Below are 26909 nucleotides of genomic sequence, written 5' to 3'. Positions count from 1 at the left end.
ACTAAAACACTTTCTAAACCTGCTCTAAAATACTTTCATTACACTGATACAGTATTTTTGCTTCCAAGGCCTTGTTTTTGTTTTCAAAAAAAATTAATGCCAGGGAGAGAGCTCAGTCAGCTGGTATTCAAGCAGAACTATAGACCACTGAAGGGAAGCTGGGGTGGGTGTTGGGAAGATCTTTCATGATTGCTTCCTTGTCTCCTGCCCTTGGTCCAGCTTAGGTCACTTCTGTCACATGCCAGATATTGGACAAATGAGAAGCATGAAGAAATCACTTTTGTAACAAAATTTATTTTTGCTCTGTGAATACAAATCCCAAACATCAACAAACAAATTCCAGTGGAAAAATACCAGTCATTAACAATGAAAACTTTTATTATTATTTAATAAATAGAACTTTGGCATTCAAAATTCTAGCTGTAAACCCTACTTTAAAAAAAACTTACAAAAAGAGGCAAGAACAACAAGCCTAAAGCTGAGCCAGCCAGTGGCTCCTTTACTTTTTACAATGAACACATTGTGATTAAGTCATGACAACTCTATTTACATATGAGGTATTCTGAGAGGTTCAAAAATTGAACCCAATTTACAAAACTACCAGTCTTCAGGGACTGATCCAGTACATGTGTCAGCTGTGCTTTTAAAAGATAGCTCCAGACACTCCTCCCTACTGAACTAATGATATACTGTAATTAATATACACAAAATAAACACATTATGATTTGAGTTTCCTGCTCACGCCTCATTTTCAAAAAAGCTGCATACTACGACCGGCCCAACATTCGAAGTGTACACCTAGTACCTAGTTTAAGTACTTCTGTTTCTAGACATTATGCGAGAGTTCTTACTACAAAAGCTTATAAACAAACTATCGGCAGGTAAAAGGAAAACAAGGTGCAGTCATCAGCATCCTAACTTATCTAAAGTTCAAGGGGAATATACACTTACTTCAGGCAAAAAAGGCACAAAGGTATGCAGCTGTGGAATTAATATTGCTAATGAGCTGTTGGAATAGATTATCCCTTTAGATAATAACCACTGATTTGTTTGCAGTCTAAGAATGCAGATTAGTTCAGAAGATCTTTTCCCCACTCATGACAGAACTCATCACACAATGAGAAGAGCCCAATCACACCTCCAACTCCACCTGCGTAACATCGTTGTTAAGGATAAGGAAAACTGGAGCAAACTGCACCCACATGGAGAGACTGCAGCGTGCCATTGCTGGCTGTGCTAGGGCAGCAGGTTGTAGAGGAAGGGGTTTGCTTGCTTGCTTGCTTTCTTTGTGCTCTTACCCTGCAAGAAAAACGTCCAAAAAACTGTTTGAAACAAAAGGCAGGCAGTGAGGGCAAAGGAAGGAATGAAACCTTTTGGAGTGAAAAGGACAAAATTTCAGCTCTCATAATGACTTCACGGCCACCAGCAGTTTTGAATGCCAGAGCCCAAGTGGGTGGTTACAGCAACCTCCACAATTTCACACAACTATAACACTACAAAGCTGCACAGCTGAGGCTAGCAACCTAAATCACGTTTACACAACTGAGCTGCGTTATGTCTATATAGTAAATACATAGCATCATCTATAGCTTGTCCAAAGACAGTTACTTTCCAAGTCTTTTTCAAAATACATTCTCGAATACAGTAGTTACTGTAAATATCTTCTAAAGGATTGTATAAATTCAATCTGAAATGATACAAAATTTACTGTACAAATTTGCTGACAGCCAGAACGGTACAATATCCATTCATTAGCAGTTGTTTTTCAGCCCTTGAGATTGTCTAATAGCTACAGCAAAAAGTTGTCATGACTAAATCTAAGCAATTCCAATGTTAACATTCATTAATCAACTCTGTATTAAATATGCCGAATGAGACCACACACACTACATTTTAACCAATTAAACAATCATGCATATCGTAGACAAAGCTTATTCCATTTAGAGGCATCCGTAAACTGATGCATATATAGTAACTGCTACTACTACAACAGGCCAAATTTAAAGAAATCAAAGCAAAATACTGTATCACTACAGTCAATTGGTAGTCTGCATCTTTGGCTCATACATCTATCAATTAGCTCCCTACTTTAATTTGACTGAGGCAGATAAACTCAGGGGTTTTTAAAATCAAGTGCTTTAAAGTCAACATAAATATTACATGTTCTGTAATAAAAATATTACAATGCAAGATTACAGCATTTGCAATCAAAGTATTACAAATAAAATGGGACCTCCTTCCTGAGGGACTTTCAACTAATACTTGAAGAGCATAAAAGCTCCTGAAGTGCTTTGCAAATATAAATTACTGATCTCAACTCTGCAGTACAGTTATCACTATTTAACAGGAGGGATGGGGGAGGCATGCCAGCCAAGTGACAGCTTATATATTCAAAGTGACTCAAAAAGTCTCCTGCTCCTCTCTAATTTCTCTGTTAAACTCCTTGTTATTGCCACCAAATTTAGAAAAATGCTGTTTGGTGATTTTTTTTTTATAGGTACAATGTTTCCATGTAAGGAAATAATGTAACATGCAACTTAGGTGTTTCCACTCTCCTCCTGAAATGGTATTGTTGAATTCTGATAGAAGACAGATGCCATAAATTGGAGACTATTACCTCACTGCAGGGCCACAACCAGCAAACTACACCAAAGGAACAAGCTGAGGCCCTAGTCACAAAAGCCAATACTGTTAGAGGCATAGGAAACTGTGCAAGCCCATTTCTGCAGAGATCCTTGCTTTCAGTTTTGCACTAGTACAAAAGCATACCTTCAGACCTACAGAAAGAGCATAGAAATTTAAAACAGCCTCCTTTTTTACCTTGAAGCAGAGACACTAGGCAATTTCACTTGAGATTTCATCTAGACACTGTTTTAGTGCTCACAGGAGCTGAACCAGTCAGATTAATCTATCTGAAAACACCATGTAGCAATAATATAAATAGCAACACAATTTTTCACAAATTAGTCCATGTGTAGGTTCAGGATAGAGAAAACTGTCAAATAAATAAGTCCATATAACTAAAAAAAATTAAATCACTAAATTATAAAAACAACATTAACGGTAACTAACAATGAACAGAAAGCAAAACATCACCAAGTTAAAACAGGTAACCATTGCTATAGCATTTTTTTCCATTCACATAATCAGAAAACTGAAGATACTAGCACTTTTGCCATAAAAATATTACCCTAGAATTTACTTGGTTCTAACCGTTAAGCTTTCTAAGAGATTTCTGCTGTTATCCACACTATAGGTCAGTTGACTGACTTGCACCTTAATAATCTGAAACTTTCTTTTAATACCATATATGTAACTGATGCTTATATATTTTCTTAACAGTGTAATTTGAGAGTGGTTTTGCTCTTTGCAAGTTTTTGTTTCCTTCAGTTAAATACTATTTTATGCCATGCATAACTGTGCAGCTAACTTGCAGTAATGTTCCAGGAAATGAGAAGTATTAATATGTCATCTGTCCCACAGGAGTGAAACAGCACTGCCAAGTGACACTCACTGAATAAACTATGGAACATGATCTTATTTTTTTAATGTAATTGCTTCCTAGAAAAATAGAGAAATCAAGAATTCCCAAACAATGTGGAAAATTTTGCAGTTCTCAGATAACCGAGTACTTAATACTGCTAAGTGGAAACATTCTGTTCTGAGCCCTGATTTTGCCAAGTGCCAAACACCCGTTTTGTAGCTGTGGTAAAAAATGGTTGAGGTGGTTCACAACCACATCAGAGGACTTCAGGGATGGGACACAGACCAGGCACATTTAAAAATGGAGATGACCTAAGGTAAAAATAAGTATGGTACAAACACTAAAATACAGTCCTTTTTTTTTTTTTCTTTTTTTTCTTTTTCTTTTCTTCTGACAGCCACATACTATGCTGCAAGTTCCATGCCTTCCAGCTTCTCTAGGTTTGTCACAGACTTTGTATTACTGAAACTTCTTACAGCAATGTGAGAGTGCTTAAAACAATTTGATAGTGCTATATTTTATGGACTTCATTTGCATAAAGGAGTTTTTCTTCTGCTACTGGGCAAACAAGCTAGATATCCACTACTAAAAACATCTTTCCTAGAGTTTTAGGCAACTTGAAGAGCAACTACTTTTTGTAGTCCTCCCAGATTGTTCTAATTGCAATTTCTAGAGTGAAGTGCAGTTGCAGAAGTCTCTGGCTCCACCACATACAGCTATAGGTCCTTCAACCCTCTGCTCTAATTTCAGAACACAGATAATGACATACAAACCCTTGATGAAGAAAAGGGCTGAGAGTAGTAGCAACACAGCTGTTTTGATGCTCTGATTCCAGAAACTAGCTGAAGTAATAAAATGAGCCCTAATGAAAGAAACAGAGTATCCAACTGAATCATTCTTCACAGCTTGTTCCTACATTCAGTAGTTCGGAGAAAAGATTTCTTGTAGTCTGTACCACTCTGTTCAAACAATGACTCTTCCCTTCCCACCAGACTCCAGAGATTAAACACACGCAATCCTCAGAGACGCATATGCGGCGCTGTTTGCAGTCTTCCAATATGGCTCCTTAATAGAAATGCAAAGACCTGTGACACAGCAGCATTTAGTAAGTCATTTGCTACTAGGTGAAATGTTGTCATTGAGTAATGCAATTGTCCCCCATGTCCTGAGCATAACGGTCCGACATTATAGTCCTTAATTCATCGATATCCTTTCGTAACTGACAAACATCCAAGAGCTTCTTCGAAAGGGTTTCTGTGCTGTGGTAATTTTCATTCTCTTCAGCTGAACAGCTCAGCGCTACAGAAAAACAACACCCAAGGTTAAAGCTCTAGCAACTGTGCTCTGTGAATACTTCAACTAGTCAGTCCCCTTTGAAATAAGGGGTAGGTCACTTTAATTACATCAAGACAAATCATGCTTTAGTATAATAAAAAGCCAACAAAATGTGATACTGTGTTAACTTAAAAGTCAATTCAGAGCCCATCACTGCTTCTCTGAAAGACATGATTTTCTGTTTGCACCAAGATCTAGACTTGCCAAAGTCTGATGGATCTCAACAGCAGTGAAAAAAATTGATAGAATTGGCATTTCGTAGAGATTTTGGAGGTTTCTATAGCCACTCAGAAAAAGAGGGATAGGAGGGCTTGGGAAACGAGGCCATGTAAGATGATGAGACAGTACTACAGACATCCTGTCAGCTGATGGTCTTGTGGACTTCGAGACCGTCATATGCTGCACTCCCCAGTACTTCAGGAGGTTATGGTGCAGGTGAGTCTGTGTAGTGTGTAGTAGCCCTTGCTGCACAGGACACTATATTTCTACCTTTCTACTTTGCTGATGGTCCAGTTCAGCAACCAGTCTATCTGATTAATTTTAATTAACATTCAGAAAACAATGGAATATGATACAAAAAAATGTAATTGTTTATTAAGCTTGTTAAAAGAAGAGACCTAACACAAGCTCACTACGCTGAAACTTTGTCTGACTGGCTTTAGGGCATGCTTCTGTTTTCCTGGTTAAGTTTAATACCTTAATAAGTGGTGAAGACTAGATGTGCCATTAACAGTACCAGAGATGAAGTTGCCTGGCACTAGACTTATCTAATACACACAGATCCACCCACCCCCCAACCAGACATATACATGTTCAAACAGTAGATGTATATTCCTACCACTTGACCTCAAGGGCTTTAAAACAAAAACATGTGACATAGCCACACCAGGCCTGCTTATGCCTCACCTCCCTCATTATGAGTTTATAGGGCAGAATATGTTGGGCAGAAAAGCATCCGTTAACCCTCAGGGTGACTTAGGAGGGATGGACATGTGGCTACACACCTTTCTTTTCTAGTTGGGTGAACATATCCATGATTGGGTCCATATGAAGAGCCAGCTACCTGCTCTCCTGACTTGGGAAGGACCTGTGTCCTTATGTATGTTTTTAGTGGCCCAGGTGCACTAAAAGCCCAGCTTTTCAAGAGAGCTCCAGGAGTACAGTTCACCCACGACTGCTCCAGTTGCAAAGTAAGGGGGACACTGGCCTGTCCAGCTGGCAAGTGCAAGCACCACTTTGCTAAACTGTTATTCCTCTGTGTCAAAACACTATTAGCATCGGAATGACAACATCACTTACATCTGATTCCCAGCAGTAAGGAAAGGTTAGGCTCCTTGCCCTGAGCTCTCTGGGTAAGAATACTGCACAGTGCTTTCAAGTCAAACAAGCAATGGGACATTTCCTTGAACAACTGGTCTGCTATAGGCATCTTCTCAGATACTGGCTGCCTGGACTGCTCCACCTGCTGCATCTGCTCCTTCAGGCAGGCATTCTCTTCCATCAGTCTTTGGTTCTTTGTGAGAAGTAAATGGGAAGAAGGGGAAAGTTAGTCTGCAGCATGCACTGTAGCAGAAAGTTTCCTGTTTCAAACCACAAACAATATAACTAAAAATAATTAATTTCCACACATGTAATCAGTATTTTTGTACCCCTCCAAAGAGTGGCAGAGAGACAGCTTTTATGTTACATTGATTAGCTGCCTTCACCCTTGAAGTTCTCACTTCTTGAGGTAGGGTTGGTATCTATTATATGCCTGCACGGCAGCCAGATGTCAAATATGTAATTAAGCTCATACGGTCCTACCATGGGATCTCATAATCATTCTATAAGGCTCTTCCCAGCGAGTGTGGGAAGGGGTTGGGTTACTGGAGTTTTTACTTACTTCAGAGAGAGTTTTATTTAACTGCTCTATATTCTTTTCTTTTTCTTCAAGCTCATTTGTCATCTTCTGAACTATCAGCTTTTCTTGCAAAAGCTTCTCTTGCATAGACTAAAGCGAATGAAAACACAGGTAATGATTTTAAATTTTCGTACTTTATATTAGCACTGACAAACAATGCATCCCCAGTAAATTTCTAAGTTTCAGTTACTCATTGCTTTTGTATTAATTCTTCACTTTTTATTTTCTACCATGTTCCACCTGGTAATATTCAGGTGGATCCCAACAGCTCTCTGTACAGTAACACAGGTATTCCAAGTATCAGTTCAGCCCTTTAAATAAGCAATATCTGTTTAGAAACAAAAAGACTGTATGTGTGCAAAACCTTACTCCAATATGGAATGCATGAAGTCTAAAATAACCATGCAAAGTCATTTATTCTAAACAATTTCACTTGAAATAAGCAGCAGAATGACAACTAAGCTTAATTTGTGCAATTCCGTGTTGTAACTGAAGTTTTTTTTTTGGCCTCTACTTTCCACAAAGACTATGGCAGGACTTCCTACAACCTTCTGTAACACAGAATTCACCTCACTTTCCATGCAGCTGAGAAGACAGCCTTTGTTGATACACAGCAGCAACCTTTTTAAAACCATTCACACACAAGATGGAACAGAATAGTCTACACAACTCTACTGTGCTAAGAAAACAACAACTGCAGGCAAAAAAGTAACTTATTTGCAGTTTATAGTGTCATTTTTAACAGATACCATAATTACTATTTTCAGCAATGTAAACAGTAAATTTCTAGGATGTTGTTGTATTGGAGCTTTCCATGACTGACTTCCAGATCAGTCACAAGCAGCAACAAACAAACAACTGCTGCAACATGGAATCAGCTGCTGTCAAGTCCCCAGTTTCCCCTCAGAAATCATGAGATATTTCCAAAGTGGATTTTTTGGGGTGAATTCAGCATAACCACAGGTGTCTTTGTTGTTAAAAGCACTCATATTTATTCCACTAGTTTGCTTTTAGACCTCTAGATACGTCTTTTGAGGTCATCTGGCAAAATTCAGAACTAGAAATATTCAAACCATCTTATCTGAATACTAGTAACAATGAATAGTGACTATATAAACTCCTGATGCTTTAAAACACAGATCTTTTCAGCTTTTGTGAAGAAAAAAAATCCTCTTTTGTCATTAATGGTATTACTCACAAATCTAATACTGTGCTAGCACAGTGCATATAAAGTGTCTCTCCATCCATAGCTCACCACTTTGGTATGTAAAACCTGCTGCCCAATTTCAATTATAAGATGCAAATCTGATCCCAGCATGCTCAAAATACAGCTGGAGCACTGGTAACAACGGTGCATGCCTTGGCACAGATTTGATTGCAACCTTCAACAGAGTGGAACCAGAGACCATGATGAGGGGAGAAGGAGCATTTCACAAACCAATGGCTCTCAATTTATGGAATGACACTGTCCCAGAAGAATGTTTTTTCTTGAATCTCTGTAGGAACAATCCTAAATATTATTCTTCTAAAGCAGATAACTCTCATGGGGAATTCTATAAGGTAGTTTAAATAAAATGCTATAGAAAGATCAAAGTCACTCTTTAGTAAAAGATATGTTTAAATTGCTGCACTATGACTCTGCAACCTTATTCAAAGACAGAAAAAACCCCAAGCTCCCCAGTTACCTTGACACAATTTGCTGTGGGTTCTGTTATGTTGGTTTTGCGGTCCTAGGAAAACAATTTAGCTTTGGAAAAGAAGCCAAATTTACTCTTGTGAGAGTGTCTCCGAAGATGTATGAAGAATAGAACTTTCAGGGTACCAGTACCAGAGAGTGTAGCACATAGGAGACTGTGCCTATATACAGGCCTGTCCTTTACCATGTACATGGCCTACAGAGTGGATGAGAAGCCATTTAATTGACTTGCCAGCTATAAGAATTACTAGTGCTGATGACAAGGCAGGGACTAATGAGAGGCCAGGCAGGGCTGGCACTCAGTGGAGTTTTCAATGGCCTGGCCACTCAGAGGAGGTGCACAGCCTTGACAGAATTTCCCAACACATTCAGCTCAACACCGCACAAGTGGTGAGGGAAAGCCAGTACTTGTGTCATACGCTTTGCAAAACTGGAAAACAATGGCGCTAAAATTTACACACTTAATATGGACTAAAAAACCCCACACTATTTTCCTGTAAGTAAAAAGAATCAGCAGGCAGAACCCAGAAATGACTACTTGTTTTTAAAACCATTTTCACACACTTGATGTGCTTCTCAGTTCACCCACGCTGTGCCCCTCAAAAGGAAGTGCTGAAGTAACATGCATCCGAAAGATAAGCTGTGTGAGAAACCACAGCTTCACACTCCAGAGAGAGGAAGGGGAGGAGGGAAGAGGACCCTGCCCCACGTCAAAGGAAGCACCCTGGGCCAGGAGAGGGCAGGAAATAGCTCTGCTTCAGGCATTTCCTTTGTCGTGCTTGCAGATGAGCAAAACCTGCAGTGGTGTTCAATCGTCTTCTTTAGTCTTTTAAACACATTATCTACTGAGAAAAATGGCCATATTGGGTCAGACCGAAGGTGCCTCTTGCTCTGTCTGTGGCAGCAGCCAAACAGAAGATACTTAGGAAAGATGAGGAGAACAGGGCAGTACAGGTGCCCCAAACCCCCTCCCAGCTTCCAAGTATCTTCAGAGTTTAATAGTCTGATGATAAGCAAGTTCAGGGACACCCAGAGCCGCAGTTGTGACACATGCATTAGTACTACCACTTACATATTTCATGTTTGTGTCAATGCCAGACATTAAACCTTTGACTGTGCAGCCTTCCTGAGGATGGGGATAGGTGGTGGGGAAGACAGGTTCAGAGATATTACCTTCCCTAGTGTATTTTTAGAACTACATCTGCCATTAAATTTACATAACTCTGCAAACTACTCCAAAAACAACTTCTAGAATATTTCAAATAATGTGCACATGTTCAGCTCATGAATTGCACCATTTAACACAAACTACTAGAAGTGGAAATCAGTGTTTATTTCTAAAAGATACACCTAACATCTGCTACCCTTATCTTAAAGCTCAGAAAAAGTACATGTGCTTACCAGCTTGGCTAAACCCACAGTGCTGTGATTTCCCAGTTGCTCATAGTGCTATGAGTCCTCCATACTTCACCCTTAATTTTTCCATATGTTCTCCAAAGTTACAATTTGGTGGCGTTACTCCCAGCCTAGCACAGTTTGGGTTTATTGTGACTGACAGGACTGACAGATATACTTTGGGTGACACATGCATTGTACAATCTGACTTACTTCTACTGTCTTTTTTTGGTACCAAAAAATGTTAGTTGTGATATCTAAATTAATAATGTAAATACAGATTTTTTTATTTTTTTTTTTTTTAAACACACACCACTCATCTATAATTTTTCTGAAGATCTACTATATATGCAGCATGATATCTTGTCAAGATCAACCAGAATTTTACTCCCTTACACTCAGGAGAACAAATCAATCAAGCAAAACCATACAAGGAAGATCAAAATCATTCTACCACGATTATGAGCAAATAGAAACTAGTATGGCTTAGTACACTGCTGTTTGAAATAAAATGTCTTTGTTTTCAGCTTTCAAGTTAAAAGCAATGAACTGAAATACATTCTCAAGTATAAATTTACAATGTGGCAGAAGACAGGGAATAAAATGAGATCTTCTGAGCTGAAGATAAATTGTATCTCTGTGCTGATCAGAGATTTCAGTTTCTAATGAACTACTGTTCAATGCTTCCCAAGGAACAAATGTGGAGGGCCACGGAGATCAAGAATACAAAGAAGCTGCTGTAGTCTACAAGTAATTTGAGGGGTAACACCATTTTCAAATCTTATTTTCTGTCCTTATATAAAATACCTCAAAAGGGGAAAAGGGAAAGTCCTGGAGAACAGAACACTACTCTGTTCACAGACTGTCACAACTACTCAGTATTTCCCAGTCTCAGCTCCCTAAAGTCACTTCAGACTAAGCACACAAACAGCCATCTGTATAAACACACACAAAGATCACTAGTCTCAAGATAAAGGTGATGGAGAGAGAAAGAACCAAAAGTTTAGGAAACATTAAAAGATTTAGGTTGGTGAAAATACATTTTGGCAAGTTGTGCATATTTCTTATAAGGACAACATATACATATACATATATGTAAATAATTTAACTAAACTACAAAGAGAGACAAAGAACCTCTGAAAGGTTACGGAGTTCAATCTGAACCTTTTTTAAATTATGAAATACCTGAAACAACATTTGCCTGTGTCACAATTTTTGCATATAACTGGCTGCTCCATGAAAACATCTCAATTTGATAAATTTTGTCTTATTCAAACCTAGAGAAGCTTAGTTTTGCTTTTCAGTTCACAGACATATGTTATATTGCAACTTAAAATCCCCTACTGTTTCTCTACAGATGTATTTAATAAGCTGTGATTTAATCAAGCAAAAATATGGTTGCCAACAGGAATCAGGCTTGCTATTTACCTGCATGGAAGAGAAAGGAAGCAATTTAATGGTGAAAGACAACATACTTTCAACAGCTATGAAGAAGTAAACTTGGCTCCAGTTGCAAAGTGGAAATAAGAAAGCACGTTCTCTTAGCAAGTGTTATGCGAGCAGTTGTGTGTCTCCATTATTTGGATTCGAGCTCCACAGAGTACTCCCCTCCACTTTGAAGGGAGCAGGCATTCAGCTGATTGCTTACTACCATTCAGCTGTTCTTCCAAACCTAATGTACATAGAGCCAAAGTAGAGCAACTTCTTCATTCTCAAGGGACAACCCTGTAACTTCAGTCTCTCTGGAGGGCAAGGAAGCAAAAAATGTGGAGACAAATGCCAATTTAAGAGAAGAATGGAGAAACTAGAATTTATTGAATTTGGCTTCAGTACGTGCTGAAAACAGGTTTGTTTGTTTTTATAAATGCTTTTTCTAGAGTAAGTCATGCCTTCTTCCCTATAACTTGTATAATGTTTCCTTTTCTCCACAACAAACACTGGTCACTAAGTAACTTCCAAGTCTCAGGAGCCCAATTGTGTTAATCCAATCCACAGAGCTGCAACTGACTCCTAGTTGACAGCCTCTGCTGTCTTGAAAAATCCTTGGCTCCAAGTTAGGTGCCCAAAATCCACCAAGAGAGTTATCTAAGTGAGTGACGTGTCAGAAACCACTTGAAGAGGGACCTGCTTAAACAACGTGAAATGTGAAGTGGTATGGTTTAGAAAGGCACCTGTCTCTACTAAGGATCTCAGCAGTGAAGCTCCTAATCAGTATCACTGTTTGTACTTTGGATGATCACCTGAACCCCGAAGTTGGATGAGAGGCTTCGCTGTTACTTACACAGGCAGTCCTCACCCTTGAAATAAGCAGTTTGGATATGACATCCACTAGATCAGCAGCGCAAGGATGCTACGTGCAACAGTATTTCACTTTATGATGAGTACCAGCAAAGTGCTTAAACCATACAAATATCAGTAATGAATACATTATGAGCCTGCAAGAGAACACAAGTCAACTACAGGCCATAAGATTAAGTTCTTGGCATTTCTAACCTTGCCTCCTATTTGGGAAGATAAAAGGATGAAATTCAACTTTACTAATGTATCTTTATGGACTAAAAATGTAAAGAGTAAACAGAATATACACTCTTCCTTACCTGCATGTCTAAAATCAGTCCAGCTATCTGATTTTGTTGATTGTCTATGACCTAGAATATAAAATTGAGTCATTTAAAAGCCTTGAACCTTTTCAGATCCTTTAAAAAAATCAGCTTACAGGTGTGTAGCCATAGAATTTAAATAGAATCTTTGAAAATGTAAATGACAAGACAGAGTTTAACTCTGATAGAACAGGCAAGTCACACAAAAGTACTGAACAGAAACAGGTACTGAAAAGCCATTTGAATTAGCAACAATTGTGTAATTCTTTAGTGAGATATTTATTTCTAAATTAAAAAAAAAAAAAAGAAAAGAAATGCAGGACTCAACGTTAAAGATTCCATCAACAGATCATCTGCAGACTAACCTTACTGGCTTTCTCATTCTTTTCTTTGAGACATTCATTCTCACTCTGAAGCTGTTTTGTGTCCAACATGGGAAGGCGAATACCATCTTCCAGGCATTTTTCTACTTTCTGTTGTAAACTGCCATTCAACATGAAAGAAAAATTAAGTGCACTGACAGAAATCAGAAGAGTTGTGTGTTCCAGTGAAAAATTAGAAATCTGCACCACCAGAACCATAAAACCATTCCTAGAAGAATCCAGCCTTACAAACGAGCAAACCAACAGTGGATGAATGATGCAAAAATCCTAAACTACTGAAGTTACCATGACACTAACAAGAACAGATCCATGCAGGAATGGTTTTATGGGCCAGATTCTGTGCTGCATCTCCCAAAAGGCACAGCTCCAGCAGTACAGCATAGGGAGAGAGGGCAGAGAGGAGCAAAGAAAAGCTTTGTGGTGTTCACAGCTGCTCTGTGCTACTGTGGGAGGCAAAACCAGCACCTGCATAGATCAGAGGAGTCTTCAGACCTCTCAAAGTTACATGAGCTTTAAAATCAGGCTCACTGGGGCATGTACAACTCAAAGCAAAGTCCAGAATTGGAGGCTGCACTGAGTACTGGTGGTCTATTGTCCTGGTTTTGGCTAGGATAGATTTAATTTTCTTCCTAGTAGCTGGTATGGTGCTGTGTTTTGGATTTAGTGTGAGAATAATGTTGATAACACTATTGTTTTAGTTGTTGCTAAGTAGTGCTTATTCTAAATTAAGGATTTTTCAGCTTCCCATGCTCTGCCAGTAAGCATGTACAAGAGGCTGGGAGGGAGCACAGCCAGGACAGCTGACCCAAACTAGCCAAAAGGATATCCCGTACCATAGAACGTCACGCTCGGTATATAAACTGGGGGGGAGTTGGCCAGAACGTGTGGATCGCTGCTCAGGCATCAGTCAGCAGCGGGTAGGCAACTGCATTGTGCGTCACTTATATTTTCTTGGGTTTTATTCCTCTCTGTTACATTCCTTTTCATTACAATTATTATTACTATATTTTATTATGATTGTTATTATTCTATTTTATTTTACTTTGGTTATTAAACTGTTCTTATCTCAACCCATGAGTTTTTTTTCCAATTCTCCTCCCCATCCCACTGGGAAGGGGAAGGAGTGAGCAAGTGGCTGCATGGTGCTTAGTTGCTGGCTGGAGTTAAACCAGACACCTATCCTTCATGCCCTCTGTGACTTGTAAGGGGGAGCATAAAGCCACTCCTGCCAGCTACACCCACGAGGGCATGACCTTCAGACCCTCTCAACTCAACTCAAGCTCCTAGGTGTAGTTAGAGCCTTTGCCTGCTCATCTTCTCTCAGAAAGGAAATACATTTTATTAGTGTTAATCTTGCTGTCTAATTTAGAAACCAGGAGCCACCTCAAATATTTGTAGGCTTTCAGAAAAGACAAAATGATCCCCCTTTAAATTATGAGGGCATGAAGAAAAAAGGCCTTTCATTGGTAAGATGGAAACAATGCGTCAACAATTTGGCTGCCACGGTGTCCTAACCAGCTTGCCTTTCATCATGGAAACACTTTCAGACTCCTGTGGCATGCACCTTTACCCAATGGAGGGACAGTGAACTGTAGTAACATCCACATAAATTATTAGAAGTGATTCCCCCTGCTTTCCCCCTCCCCCCTTTTTTTTAAAAAATAAGCGTTTAAGCGCCTCCCCTCATCTAAAATATACCATAGTAACAACGTCTCCATGTCCCATCTGGAATCTTCAAATGGCTCTCTGTCCCATTTCATTTCTCATAGTTATGCAAGTTAAATGACAGTAGATTAGCTACAGCTAAGTCTCCCTGAAAACACCCCCACCCTCTGTGAAAAGGTAAGATTTAAATAAATCTTTGACCCTTCCCTGATATACCCCTCAGCCAATATCCAGGGAGCTTTTCCACAGCTCGTGACAGGATTAGTTATCAAATATGAGTGCTGACAGCTTCTGTACAATTCCCCTTTGCTGCACATGTTTATTCTATCCTCTATACAGCAGCAGCAGGCTATGATGCCATTGTAGTGGTGTCCCACATCTTTAAAGACAGACAGTGAAGAGTGTTCTAGGCAGACTCTTCTCTGTGGTATTACTGGCAACTTGACACAAATAAAAATCTTGTTGGATTTTCTATTGCATTACACCATCATTCCACACAGTAATATATTTATGCCATGAAAAATCATTATCATTGTAATAGATTAAGAGAGCAAATAACATTAGGTCTCAACATCAGGTGGTAAAGTACACCCGGTTTCAGGGCACAGCCCAACCAGCTGTTCATACCTCTGTACTGTGGTGACCAGCTCTTTTTCTTTTTTCTTCTGACACACCAGTTGCAATTCTCTCTCTCTGCACTGTGATCGGGCCTCTCCGAGCTTCTTTTCTAACTCAGTCATAGCTTCTTGAAGTTGCTTGTTCTTCTCTTCTAGAATTTGAAGCTAACACAGGTTACATTAGTCAGACATGATGCCACATTAGCAGAAGGCCTGGCAGCAGGCCACAGCCTTACAGTTACCTTCTGTATAATCTTAGACCCATTTCACTTATCTGAGACTCCCTAATAGCAACAGTGCTTTCTAAAACATTGAAATACTTCTCTTCCTAAACAAATAGGGAAAAAATAGATGTTGAAACTGTAAAAGATTTGACAACAGATATTAGGGAGATTACTTGTATTTTTAAAATGTAAAACAAACTTCCTTCACCTTACCTGTTTAGTCTGCCCTTCTATATCATCCAACGTTGGTAGGTCAGCCAAATATTTTTCTAATGTTTCAATTCGTCTTTGTTTTTCTTTGTTTTGCTCAGACTCTTTCTGGCATTTCTTTTTCAGGCTATTAATATATCGGTCTCTAGTTTTAAGCTAGAAGAAAGTAAGGGTACAACGTTTTATGATTACAGTGAAAAATAAACCTGCTTTGGAAGAAGAGGCTGGTCTCTCTGCAAGAACTGTACTCTAAATTGCTTGAAAGGGTTTGTTACTGCAGAAAACAAAACCGAAGAATAATTAATCCCAGCAGCTCCAAGTCATAGACCCACACATGACCTCAAACCACAGTTGCTTCACCTCTGCCCAGAACACTTCATATGCCTTGCAAACTGAAAACATGAACAGTTCAACAAAAGTTAAAATATTCTTAATTTTTTCACCAATGGAGATGCTCATATGCAATAAATGATCAGGAAATATTTTAGTCCAACCTCTTCCTCTGGTCTAGGAAAACAACTTAAAACACAGGGACCAAGAACTTAACCCAACAAGAACTGGAGCTAAAAACCTGACTTTGATGTAGTCTGAAAATTACATCAGAGGACATCAAAACAGAATAGTGGCTTTCCTAAACACCTTTTCTAAAGGCATCTTAATTGCCCATCAGCCTGAAAAAGGTTTTTGATATTGTGTTATCTTTGCTTGCATTCCTGACACATACTTTGCTTTATTACCCAGGTCAAAAAAAGCAGGAAGGCAGCAAGAAGAGTATTTTCCAGTCATAGGCCAATTTAATGAAAAACAGTATCTCTATTGCTTGAACTAAGGTGTAGTAATTCACAGATATCAAATACTTGTCACTAGAGTAAATGCTAAACGTACTTTTATTTCAGTGCTACAGACATCCATCTCACTGAGAAATAAATGTGTGACACTGCCAATGTCAGAGCTCAGTAACAGAGCCTCCTGAAAAGTTTAAGTCAATGATATCTTGGAAGTTTTTATTTTCTATATGGGCCACAAAACTCTGGATTGCCACAAGGTCAGAAATCTTTATATCTTTTATTTTATCAAGACCTCAAAACCGGACAAAGCTTTCAGGCTGCTTTAAAATCTTTCTGATTAGACAAAGCCCAAGTAAACCCCACATGCAGTAAGGCAAAGTTGCAACTCAGCCATGATCTTTTGCCACAGTATGTGATTCAGAACCACATACTGCTCCCCCCACCCCCCGCCAACCCAAGCCTTAAAGGCAGTGATATAAATATGCACATGTAAGCCAGTGTTGCACAGTAAGAACTGCCAGGAGTCTGAAGGTTAGCTAAGTGAGTCCCTTCCCCTGTTTCTCAATTACAAGTTGACCAGTCAGAATACTCCAGTACTTGTGCGACAAAGATTACATGGTTTCCAAATCTTCTTATCCTGTGTGTACACCATAGGGAATTTCCCCTCCTGCAACCTCTCTCTTTCTAATAGCTACTGTGTTTGCCTTGGGATTTCTCCCACCCTCTCTAAGTCCCCAGCATCACCCTGAGGACTCTTTCTACTTTCTGTCGCCGAGATGAAAAAAATGTGGGTTTTTTTTCATACACTCTTGCTGACTCTGCTGAGGGGAAACAAGTTTTGAATTTTGGTTGGGTTTGGGCTTTTTTTTTCATTTCCTCCTTCATACACACACTGCTGATGACTTTGTTGGGACAGGAAAAAAAGGAAAGCTCTCACCTCTTGGCAATTAAATATTAAAAGCAAAGCCACAAAAATCATAGGGGACACCACTGCTACAAGCTATCAGCAGTATCTTACAGGAGTCCTTCACAGTTACCCATAGCAGAGGGAGAAGGAGCAGCCAGCAGGGTACAGGTGTCTGAATCAAAGCATTTCCAGCCCAGCAGCCCGATTTCCAGATGAAATGCCTCAGAACTAAAGTAAGGGCTGCAACATTTGCAGATGTCAAGAGGCACATTCATGCCTGGCATAAGGAAAAGGAAGAACGTAGGCATTCATGACATGGACACTGATGGAGAGTACTGCAGTATCTACCTTAGCAGGCTCTCTCAAATAGGAAGCTGTGAGAAGCTACCATGACTACCAGCCAGCCACAACAGGGAAGCTTCTTCAGCCCTCTGAAGTTTCAGTGCCAGATAAAGAGCTCCCAATCACCTTAGTCTTCACCTCAGTCCTATACTGACTACACATGGAGCCTAGGGGAAAAAAACCCTTCTCTTCAGGCACCAGGAATATTCACAAGGTGGTACAAATACTCCCTTGCTTGGTATGTCTGCATGGGGCAAAGACAGGTATGATGCCAGCAGCAAACAAAGAGCACCTCTGTTCTCTGCTGGCCCTGCAGTTTCTTAAAAGGAAAGCATCACGTACATTCACCCTAATGCCAGAAGGCACAAAGCACTTCAGAACAAGAGGACTTCTACTCCAACATATCATCTCCCACACCAGCCATAAGCAAACGTCTACAGTAGGGAAAAAACAAGGAAAGCACATTTTTCCAGCCTCCAGCTGCTTTCATCTTAGGGGCTCTCCTGAGGCAGTTATTTCTGTGCATTTATAACAAGGCAGCACTTCCGTCAGCTCACCCATTTTCCCTTGAGTCCACCTATATACTCTTAGCATCCACAACAGCTTTCAGAGAAACAATCTACAGGCTTGCTATAGAGAACTGGCATGAGGAATCAGCTCCTTTTGCTGATCATGTACTTGGCTCCTAGAGCTCTTCTAGATGTTCCCTTGCTCCTGCAGCAGGAGCTGCAGTGAGGAGCTGACTGTCCTCTGTCCCTTCCAGGCTGCTTGTGGCTCTGCAGATTCCATCACACTCCCCTTCAGTCACTTCGTTTCCAGTGCAAAGATTTAACCATTCCTCCCGTGATTTTCTGATGGACATCTGCTTTGTTGCAGACAGAAGTATAAATGTATGCCAGCAACCTTAATCAAAACTTCTACATGTTCTTTTAGCATAGACTTACAAGCAAAGCTCACCTGAACGTTAAGAGCATTTTTCCCACTCCCTCACCAAATCCGGCTTTGGGCTGAAAAAACACCCACTCTAAAGAGGCAGGAATTTGCTCAGAAATAACCCTGGCACACCTATGGCAACAATCCCTCCTATCAGTACAGAAATTGTATTTTTGTCCCCTAACATCAGTCACTGACCCAGGACACCAAGCCTTTGGGCTCTGGGCTGATCTCCCTGTGAGCAGAGCAGAGAAACTGCAGAGATGGCTGTCCCCAGGCTCACCACCCAGGCTACTGCTCAGGTTCCCAGACTGTCGTATCCCTGCAGGAACACAGCACAGCTCCTTCCTCCCTCCACAGTCTTCCCTCAAATGGAAGGGCACTAATTTTATTACAGAAACACACGCTCTGCCTCCCTGTCCTTTCTCTCCTTGAGAGCCTTTTGTTCAGCACACAGAATGGATGGGTGTTAAGGGATGAATCAGGCTCCTAGTTACAGACCATCCTGCTGACACAAGCACTGCTGCACAGGTCCTCACCACTGTCACAACCTACAGCAGCAGTTCCTACACAGTGAGTAACACAAGCAGTAAAAACTGAGACAGGAGGAAGCAGCAGCAGCTGATTTCTGCCCTTCCTGAACATTACCCTTAGTGAAAAGCATACTGCACGGTTCATATGAAATGGTATGGCAGAATCTGAGATGAATTATGCTTTCTTCTTCATCTTCTCACCTGACACTTCAGTGTATCATACTGCTCCTAATCCTTGAACCTGCATTAATATAAATCTAAGCCCAGTAGTAAGGCCCAGTGATCAAAGAAGAGAAGGTAACAGTAACAATGTATCCCTAAAGCATTAATTAGGAACCACTTGGTCAATGGCACTTTCCTGCTCGCAATAAAGGAAGGCTGTCAAGACATTCAAACTACCACAGGGTACTGCTTCAGCCTCCAAAAAAATCCCTGTCAAGACAGTTCCAAGAACACAGTCATCTAAGCCCCTTCCTTGTCTCAGAATAAAGTCTACTCTGCATATCCTAGCAAAGCTACAAGAGAATCACTCCTGCTGAATAGGCACATACAGGCTGGTAAGTCCATCTCAAAGCATGAGGCCTGCATTTATGAGCCATGCTAGAAATAGGGATTTCATTTTCACACTTTATGTTTTTAAATGACACTTTATTTACTGTAATAAACACTTCAAGCTACATAAATTCTTAGAGCTGGGCAGCTTTCCTTCAAAGCAAGTTTAACTGATACCTGATTAAAACCATCATCTTGTTTGCTATTTCACCTAGTATTACTTTTTAGGATGCATTCACTACAAGTTCAGATTTATCCATTGCCAACACCTATAATCACTAACTACCCATTTTTCTATCACAGACAGTTTAGCCACCTTTTGAAAAAGGCTTTGCAATTCACATACTAAGTTGCTTTCTTGCAAACAAAACATACGTTGCTACAACAATGTCAAAAGGAAACTTGGAACATGAAAGACACTTACTTTCTCCTCCATCTTCTTCTTCTCCTCGCTAGATTTGTTTGAAATTTGTTTTACAAATTCACTGAGTTGTAATTCTTTATTCTCAGCTGCTGCAATCTTTCGCTCAAGCTCCTCAAGGTGGGATGCTGATCTTTCTGAAACGTGAGGTTGGAGTGGTGTGCTCTCATACTGTGGTTGCTTACAAAAAGAAATAAAATAATCATACAAATGAATGGACACATACCACTGTATACTTGAGCAGAACAGCAGAAAGCAGTCCTGCATTTTTTTCCACTGTCAGGAAGGGTGGGGTTTGATTTTTCAAACATTGAAGTATGTGGTAACAGCTTGCATTTTGGGAATCTGGAGGAAAAAGATGAAGATGCTGGACAGCTTTACATTCACAACACATGCAAATGAACATTGTGGGGCCACTTTCCCCTTCAGATTTATGGAAGGGGTGTGACTTTTCTTCCAAAGAAACTCCAGAAAATCCAAACAAAAAGTGTTTTCAAAACGAATCACTGTCACTGCATTAACATACCATCACCTAGGAAGAAAAACACTCTATAAGATGGCTACAAATATACTGAAGTAAGAGATGCTCCAATTTCAAGATCCTTCTAAAACAGAACATTAGTACTAGTCAGAGCTTAGAGCTATACACCTGAGGTGCCAAATGGTGCAGGGACAAGCCTGAGACTGCAGCTACAATCAGAAGGCAGGCCTCCTACATTCTGTCCTGTATACCAAAACCCTCCTCCCTTCCCATTTCATGCAGTTCAATATTCCTCTTCTACCTCCACTGTCCACAGACAGGCAAGCACAAAATGGAAATCAACTGCATGTGGGATGAAAAAGGAGATGCATCTCATCAGGCTTTCAGTTTCAAGATTCTTTTAATAACATAAACTGGTAACTTTAAAGAAATTATACAGACAGTATTTTTAACTAGTAAAATTCCTTCAGCAAAGCATTAAAAGAGATTAAAACCTCCACTAAAGGAGATTTGCATTTGTAAGTTAATCTTATAGAAGGCACACAAATCATGCAGAAATCCTAATACATTATAAACTTTTTTAACTCTTTAAATTTTGAAAGATGAATGCATCTGCTGCTTTATTTGAACTGCATTATGGTACACTAAGATACATACACTAAAATTTCAGTTTCTGCAGTAATTTTTTTTCCCCAAAAAATCTTAATCTAGACAGAATTTTAAAGTACTTTATAAAAGAACTCCTGAAAGCATCAAAAGCCACATTCCTAGGTGTCTGAAAAAGTTTCTGAATATCTAACTTCACACCAAGACTCCACGTGAATTTCTCTCCTGTCTCACACAAACCAGGTTCTCACCTGATGCACAGCTGTGTTATTCCAAGGACATAATTAATGTCATGCTGAGGTACACTAGCTGAGATCCTGGTGCAGTGTTTGTGACAGGAAACGATAAGGTAATAAAAGGGGGACAGAACAGCTATTTCTCTGCATATCTGCCTTTAACATTCTCTTTCTGCATTGCCTTTTAGATATGCTGCTCTGGAGAAGGAATTTGACTGCTACCCTGTTGCAGCACACACAGTCCTCAAACTGATCTGCATTTTGTGGTCACCCTATGCTCTCTCATCCTCACACTTCCAAATATTTGTGCTAGTTAGATAAAAATTAGGACAAGTATGCCCAAAATACCACCACACATTCCTTTTTAGACTAAGTGTTTCCTGGGAGTACTAATCCATAACCTTTTCAGGTATCCTGGGCAAAGGTATTCCACCAGTCTGTTTGTCTTCTCACATGTCTTCCATCTAACTCTATCGATACAATCTAACCACTCCTTTGGGCAGTACCTCCTTCTCTTCTTCAGAAAACCTTCCATCAGTTGTTTTCAGGTACTCTCTTATCAAATCATTTATGTCTTAATATCTCCCTGTATAACTGTGCTATGTGCATGCTGTTAAACCCTTATTCTTACAGCGTCCCAATCTCTCGTTTTTACCCCATTTTTATCACATTTCAAAACAAGTATGTACAAAACGTTAATGTAACTTAGATTTCTGCAAATGTAAGGTAAACTATGACACTTACAGGGTATTCTCCTCTATACAATTTATGGCTATACAATTCCACAACCATTAATAATCACAAAAGCTCTACATTTTGGCCTGCAGTAAATTGTGAACATGTTTTCATGTGTCAGTTACTGAGCATTGGAAAGCTTTGCTGAAAGAAAAATACCCATCCTACCTGCAAATTAGTCATGTAAGGTTCTTCACAGTTCACAAGATGGCTCAGTCTTGCATGTTGAGCTCGTAATTCATTCTCCCTTATCTTCTGATGTAAATTGTTAATTTGCTGCTTTTGTCTGCAATACACAGATTTTATTTGAAAAGCAAAGGAATGAAACAGAGATTAAAAAAACATAGATCTTAGGACTTGTACTGAAGAATACTATAACAATGCTATTCAACTACCCTGGATCTACATTAGCTGTGGGCTTTTTCCCCACGGCAGCCAGACTGCAACTACCTAGTTTACCACTAGAACTGGAATCTCATCAGGATATAAGCTATAAAAACAACAGTTGCCATGTAACTTTCACTTAAGCATACCCCAAAGGGTTTGTGCTCAACCGGCAATAATAAGCAAATCTTGTAGAAATATGATTTGAAAGATCTATCAATTTTGTGGGGGTTGAGGAGCGAATGACAACAGAAGCCTCCCTAGGGCCAGAAGTATAAGCAGGAAAAAGTATACAGAAAGCAGAGTGAAAACAAATAAAACTCACACCTTCATTTGACTTGGACTTCTGCTCCACCCCTTTCTCTTTGCCAGAGCTGACTTTTGACACAGGCTGAAGAGATTTACAAATCACAGGGAGCAGAAAGAACTTAGGAAGAAAACATCATTATATAAGATAGTCAACAGAGCTTTCTTGCAAGGTCTTTCTTTTTGCTTTGCTGAATACTTTCTCAGACAACTGCTTTACATAAGATGTACACTACTGTAGGGTAAAGGACTACAATGTGTACTAAACCAGAATTAACCTCAATCACTTGGCCAGCATACAGCAGAAACAGTATCATTATTAGATCACTATTTAATTACATCACAAATTATATCACTGTTTAAATCATGACTGCATTTGAACTAGCAGGACTTCAGGGCAAATACAAGCCAGGTCTCAGCCCCAGCCCACATTACAGCCCTGTGAGGTGTGCTGCAATCTCTAGGAGCCATGGGCACCTCAATAACTGACTCCAGAATGGAGTTGTCAGCACCCATCAGAAACACACATAGCAACCTTCCCAAACTTAAAACCAATTTTGTGCACTCCTTTAATTTTCCTTTTTCCTTCTTTTTTATGCAAGGACATATTTGCATGCAAGCATGAAAATTTTTCTCAAAGCTTCACCTCTAAGCATGCAGTATGATTGGCTTTTCTGGAAATGATGATGCTGAACTGAGATGACTAAACCCAATCTTAACAGGAGATAAACAGCAAATACAGGCTAACTTCAAGAGAGAAGGCCTGCCTGTGCACACAAATGGAAAAGAAAATCCTCTGAAAGTCCAGAAAAAGATAAAAGTTGGTTTGCTTTTTTTAAATTTCGGAAGGGCTGTGTTTAGGAAGAGCATCTCTGAAACATTATCATGAGTACACACAATATGTATTATACTATCATAGAATCAAAGAATGGTTTGGGTTGGAAGGCACCTTAAAGGTCACCTAGTTCCAACCCCCTGCCATGGGCAGGGACACCTTCCACTAGACCAGGTTGCTCAAAGCCCCGTCCAACCTGGCCTTGAACACTTCCATGTAGGGGACAGCCACAACTTCTCTGGGCAACCTGTTCCAGTGTCTCACCACCCTCACAGGAAAGTATTTCTTCCTTATACCTAATTTAAATCTACCCTCTGTCAGTTTAAAACTGTTACCCCCTTGACCTATCACTACACTCCCTGATAGAGTTCCTCCCCACCTTTCCCTTTAAGTACTGGAAGGTCACTACGAGGTCTCGTCTCCTCGGAGCCTTCTCTTCTCCAGAATGAACAGCCCCAACTCTCTCAGCCTGTCCTCCCTCATAAGGGAGGTGCTCCAGCCCCCTGATCATCTTCATGGCCTCCTCTGGACCCACTCGAGCAGGTCCATGCCCTTCTTACACTGGGGGCCCCAGAGCTGGACACAGGACTCCAGGTGGGGTCTCACAAGAGCAGAGTAGAGGGGGAGAATCCCCTCCCTCGACCTGCTGGCCACACTTCTCTTGATGCAGCCCAGGATACAGTTGGCTTTCTGGGCTGCAAGCGCACATTGCTGGCTCATAGTCAGTTTTCCATCCACCAATACCCCAAGTCCTTCTCCCCAGGGCTGCTCTCAACCCACTCATCGCCCAGCCTGTATCTGTGCTTGGGATTGCCTTGACTCATGTGCAGGACCCTGCACTTGGCCTTATTGAACTTCATGAGGTTTGCACAGGCCCAACTCTCCAGCCTGTCCAGGTCCCTCTGGATGGCATCTCCCTTTCCTCCAGTGTGTTGACTGCACCACACAGCTTGGTGTCATCGGCAAACTTGCTGAGGGTGCACTCAATCCACTGTCCATGTCACCAACAAAGATGTCAAACAGCGCCTGTCCCAACACCAACCCCTGAGGAACGCCACTCGTCACGGCTCTCCACCTGGACATCGAGCCATTGACTGCAAGTCTTTGAGTGCGACCATCCAGCCAATTCTTCATCCACTGAGTGGTCCATTCATCCATCCAATCTATGTCTCTCCAATTTAAAGACAAGGATGTCATGTGTGGGACAGAAGATGTATTAGTGGAAAAGATGCCAACTGCAATTTTTAAGAGGAAAAATAAGGGGCAAAAACCCTATTAAAGGGAATATTTTAGCCACATACATTCTCCTATCTAGCCATCAGCCAACCGTATCCCAGTTACTTGGTTTACAAGAGGAATGTAGTATTTCAAAAATAGTGAATATATTGGAAGTTAAATTTTTAAGCTATACATGTTGCAGGAGACATGATGCATGCCTACAGAACCTATTTTTACAGGTTTATATCTATAAAGAACAGCAATGAATGAAAAAACAGTATAAACAAGTTGCAATTTGGTAGTACCTTAGAACAATTCATTCAATACAAGTTCATCAAAACAGAGCAACTGAATGTATTTATGTGACTCCATAGCAAGTCTTAAAATATTCTGTATCACCACAGGTGATTTTGAGGCTTCCCTCTTCCATTGCACTATCTAGATGTAACAAGCCTTTACAAATATAAAGAGTGTATGTAACACTGAAAGACTTCATATAGTTCTGGTTGGCACCTGTATGATGACATTACTAACAAAAAGCTTCAAACTTATTTTGAGAGAAGCAGATTTGAAGATCAGGTAAAAGAACATGCTCTTAACTTGTAAGAGACCTTATATGAGCCCAAGAGCTTGTATAATCATATGACAAAATATAAAGCCTGGATGGCTTCTGTGAATGCTTGGTCACAGATACTGGAATTATTTAGTATGTGTTGTCTTAATCTATGAACAGAAGTAATTTTTCATTATCACCTTATTACTTACTAGACAGATCTATTAAAATATCTTTGCCCCACGTGTTTTAAAATTATTTATCAGTTTGTCACTTATCCCTTGAAGGCACTACATGATTTTCTATTTGTGGCTGATTGGATCTTAGCAGTACCCTCCTCCACACACAGGATTTCAATAGCCTATACTAAACACTACAGCCTGGAGTAAATGTTTTAAAATATTTTTGAACTTCCAATGTAGTTTGAACTACATTACCATATTTCCTTTCATAATCCTTTCCCTACCCTACCAAATCCCTGTAGGAAAAAAGGTGAGACAAATTAATCCATGATGAAATAGAGCCACGCTAGCACAGAGTGTAACAAGCTTGCTTCTTTTCACTCTGCAAAGCATGAAATTCTCCACCGTTACAAAACCTTGCCAACAAAACACACCGTAGAGATGTTTTAAGGCTGTGTACATCCCGCACAACTTCTTTGCATACCCACCTCTCTGAAAATATCATTAACCTCATGGCACCCAGAAACAAAAATTCTGAAAACAGCCCAGCAGTCACAAGTAGAATACAAGATAAACACCATAGGAACATATTTACTATTTACAATCCTGTAAGTCTTTGGAGACTTCATACCAAATGCATTTTATCACTGATGTTCTCATACGCTAAGACAGTTTTAATCCTCTGTTAGCCCACAGCTGTTACTATTAATCTGCTGCATAACCACAGGCTGTGAGCTTTATTTAAAGGGAGTGTAGAAAGTTCAAATGCTCTCACAAACACAGCTCACGTATTACGGCAGGAACACTGTCCCCAGAAGCTTCCCTACTACTGATCAATCATCCCAGCAATTTTTTAAAAAAAGAAGCCCACCAACCTTCAGCAGTTAAGTGCTTTCAAGTTTCTGCTCAGATACATGGCAACTGACACTCTGGGTAGGCCAAAACCAGATATAAATAATCCTGAAACCGAGGGATTTTGCCTTCTAAGCAGCAATGCTACGCTCAGCTTGTATGTTTATACATATAATGTTTATAACCTCGTGCACATCATCTGTGTTCGCAGAGGGCCAGACTAGAGCAGACTGAAATTCTCTGTTGTGACCAATGCTGGCAAACTCTCATCCACTCTTCCCTTTCTCTGAGGAGCTACTAGCACCATCAAGTCTCCCAGGGGTTCAAGATGTTTAAAAAAAATTAACTTTTTTTTTTTTGCCATAGACACTGGAGTTACACAGCTGCACTGTATCACTCTGACCTACTCCTTTTCCTGTAACTTTCAACACAGGAATTTCCTATCCCTCAGTCTTACACAGGACTGAAGTCTCCAGTCATTGAGCTTCTCAACCTTTTGTGATTCCAGAAGCCATCTGCATAGGAGTGGGTGCAGG

At 40.1% G+C, this 26909-nt stretch overlaps 1 protein-coding gene across 3 annotated transcripts in view; it reads right to left on the bottom strand.

Annotated features, from left to right (window-relative positions):
* Nucleotides 1-274: 274 nt before the first annotated feature.
* Nucleotides 275-26909, bottom strand: part of CEP85L (centrosomal protein 85L) — a 159447-nt gene continuing 132812 nt past the window's right edge. For all 3 annotated transcript variants that reach the window (XM_074819258.1, XM_074819257.1, XM_074819259.1), the window contains 9 exons: nucleotides 22212-22329; nucleotides 19989-20165; nucleotides 15513-15665; nucleotides 15086-15240; nucleotides 12776-12893; nucleotides 12408-12458; nucleotides 6702-6809; nucleotides 6119-6332; nucleotides 275-4783 (listed from right to left, as the gene is read on the bottom strand). In XM_074819258.1, coding sequence (XP_074675359.1) covers nucleotides 4620-4783; nucleotides 6119-6332; nucleotides 6702-6809; nucleotides 12408-12458; nucleotides 12776-12893; nucleotides 15086-15240; nucleotides 15513-15665; nucleotides 19989-20165; nucleotides 22212-22329 — 1258 coding nt within the window. In that variant the 3' untranslated portion in view covers nucleotides 275-4619. The remainder of the gene's footprint in view (nucleotides 4784-6118; nucleotides 6333-6701; nucleotides 6810-12407; nucleotides 12459-12775; nucleotides 12894-15085; nucleotides 15241-15512; nucleotides 15666-19988; nucleotides 20166-22211; nucleotides 22330-26909) is intronic.

Source organism: Strix aluco, chromosome 3 (assembly GCF_031877795.1).
Source record: "Strix aluco isolate bStrAlu1 chromosome 3, bStrAlu1.hap1, whole genome shotgun sequence".
NCBI lineage: Eukaryota > Metazoa > Chordata > Aves > Strigiformes > Strigidae > Strix > Strix aluco.
The sequence above is the reverse complement of the archived record's forward strand: the minus strand, read 5'-3'. Positions and strand labels throughout refer to the sequence as shown.